Here is a 1,620-nt window from a genome sequence, read left to right as displayed (position 1 = left end):
CTGCCAGTCCGTAGCAGACATGACTGATTTTACCTTCTGCCAGTCCGTAGCAGACATGACTGATTGATTGATTTTACCTTCTGCCAGTCCGTAGCGGACATGGCCTTCAGCATGTCGTTGGGCACCAGATCTTTCAGCATCTTGGGGATCATAACGAACTGGGACTTGTCGTTGTTGAACTTTACCCTGAAGAGCAGAGCCCCTATGTTCAACATGTCCTCCTTGGTACATCGATGGTACCCTCTCAGGTACTTAGGTAGCTCCTAGTGGGGAGAGAGAAAGTCTGTCAGTATAATCTACTGTTAGCAGTGTTCGGGTCAATTCAGAAAGTTAACCAAATTCCAATTCCAATTTTTCCTCATTGAAAAAACATTTAGGTAGAATTGGAATTGGAAGCTGAATGTCAGTGTACTTCCTGAATTTACAGTTTATTTATTTTTTATGAAATTGACCCCAACCCTGAGTGTAAAGAGAGGCATTTTCACCATCACAATGTACTATTTTGTGGTTAGAGAGGGAGGCTAGTAACCGGAGGGTTGCTTGTACTATTTTGTGGTTAGAGACGGAGGCCAGTAACCGGAGGTCCCGGTTGGCTCAGTTGGTAGAGCATGGCGCTTGCAACGCCAGGGTTGTGGGTTCATTCCCCACGGGGGGACCAGGAAGAATATGTATGAACTTTCCAATTTGTAAGTCGCTCTGGATAAGAGCGTCTGCTAAATGACGTAAATGTAATGTAAATGTAATTAATACATTCACTAACAACACAGAGGACATTAATACGTTCACTAACAACACAGAGGACATTAATACGTTCACTAACAACACAGAGGACATTAATACATTCACTAACAACACAGAGGACGNCTAACAACACAGAGGACGTTAATACATTCACTAACAACACAGAGGACATTAATACATTCACTAACACAGAGGACATTAATACATTCACTAACAACCGACCGCTGTCTCAACTCCACTGCATAGATAAGTACGTACACCGATATAATTTATTTTGCGTTTAGTAGACCAATAGCACAAGGAACCTATACATGGTTGAACACGTTCTTCTTGTCCAATGATAATGGCAAGGAGAAGTCATCCATCTTTTTATAATGAATAGTTTTGTTAGACAGTTATATTATTTTGACCTTCCCACAGTTCATTGGAAGAGTAAGTGTAAACTCCAACATAGCCTGTTAGCTAAAAAAGGTATATTGGAAGCAGAGAGAAAATGTTGCACTTTTAAAGCAAATTTTCTGCAATTCTTTGCATTTTGCCATGGCTAGTGCTGTGCTCAAACATTATTTTTTTTAAATCAATCAACATTTTTTTTTCGATAGTCAGCGATATTCATTATAAATATTATGTTTTGACATAAAAAAAACATATACACATTTCCTTCCAAAATAAAATAATCGGGCCCTGGTCGAAAGTAGTGCACTACACAGGGAATAAGGTGTGGTTTGGGACTCATGGTAACATACCTGAGGGTAGTGGAAGATGAGGTCAGCCTCCAGGTCTCTGCCAGGACTGACGTTAAACCACAGCTTCCTCATGAAGAACACTAGGTAGGACATGTTCATGGGTCCTCCTCCTATACACACACACACACACACA

The 1,620-nt window shown here is 40.7% G+C and overlaps 1 protein-coding gene across 1 annotated transcript in view; it reads right to left on the bottom strand.

The window, feature by feature from the left end:
• LOC112076607 (myosin-VIIa-like) overlaps positions 1 to 1,620 on the bottom strand; it is a gene marked incomplete at its 5' end in the record, with an annotated part of 23,710 nt that overhangs the window by 19,308 nt on the left and 2,782 nt on the right. Inside the window, 2 exons of the mRNA XM_024143336.2 lie at positions 78 to 263; positions 1,488 to 1,597. Coding sequence (XP_023999104.1) covers positions 78 to 263; positions 1,488 to 1,597 — 296 coding nt within the window. The remainder of the gene's footprint in view (positions 1 to 77; positions 264 to 1,487; positions 1,598 to 1,620) is intronic.

The sequence above is a fragment of the Salvelinus sp. IW2-2015 genome, unplaced genomic scaffold (genome assembly GCF_002910315.2).
Source record: "Salvelinus sp. IW2-2015 unplaced genomic scaffold, ASM291031v2 Un_scaffold3875, whole genome shotgun sequence".
In the NCBI taxonomy this organism is placed as follows: domain Eukaryota; kingdom Metazoa; phylum Chordata; class Actinopteri; order Salmoniformes; family Salmonidae; genus Salvelinus; species Salvelinus sp. IW2-2015.
Note: the sequence above shows the minus strand (reverse complement) of the source record. Positions and strands in the feature narration are given on the sequence as shown.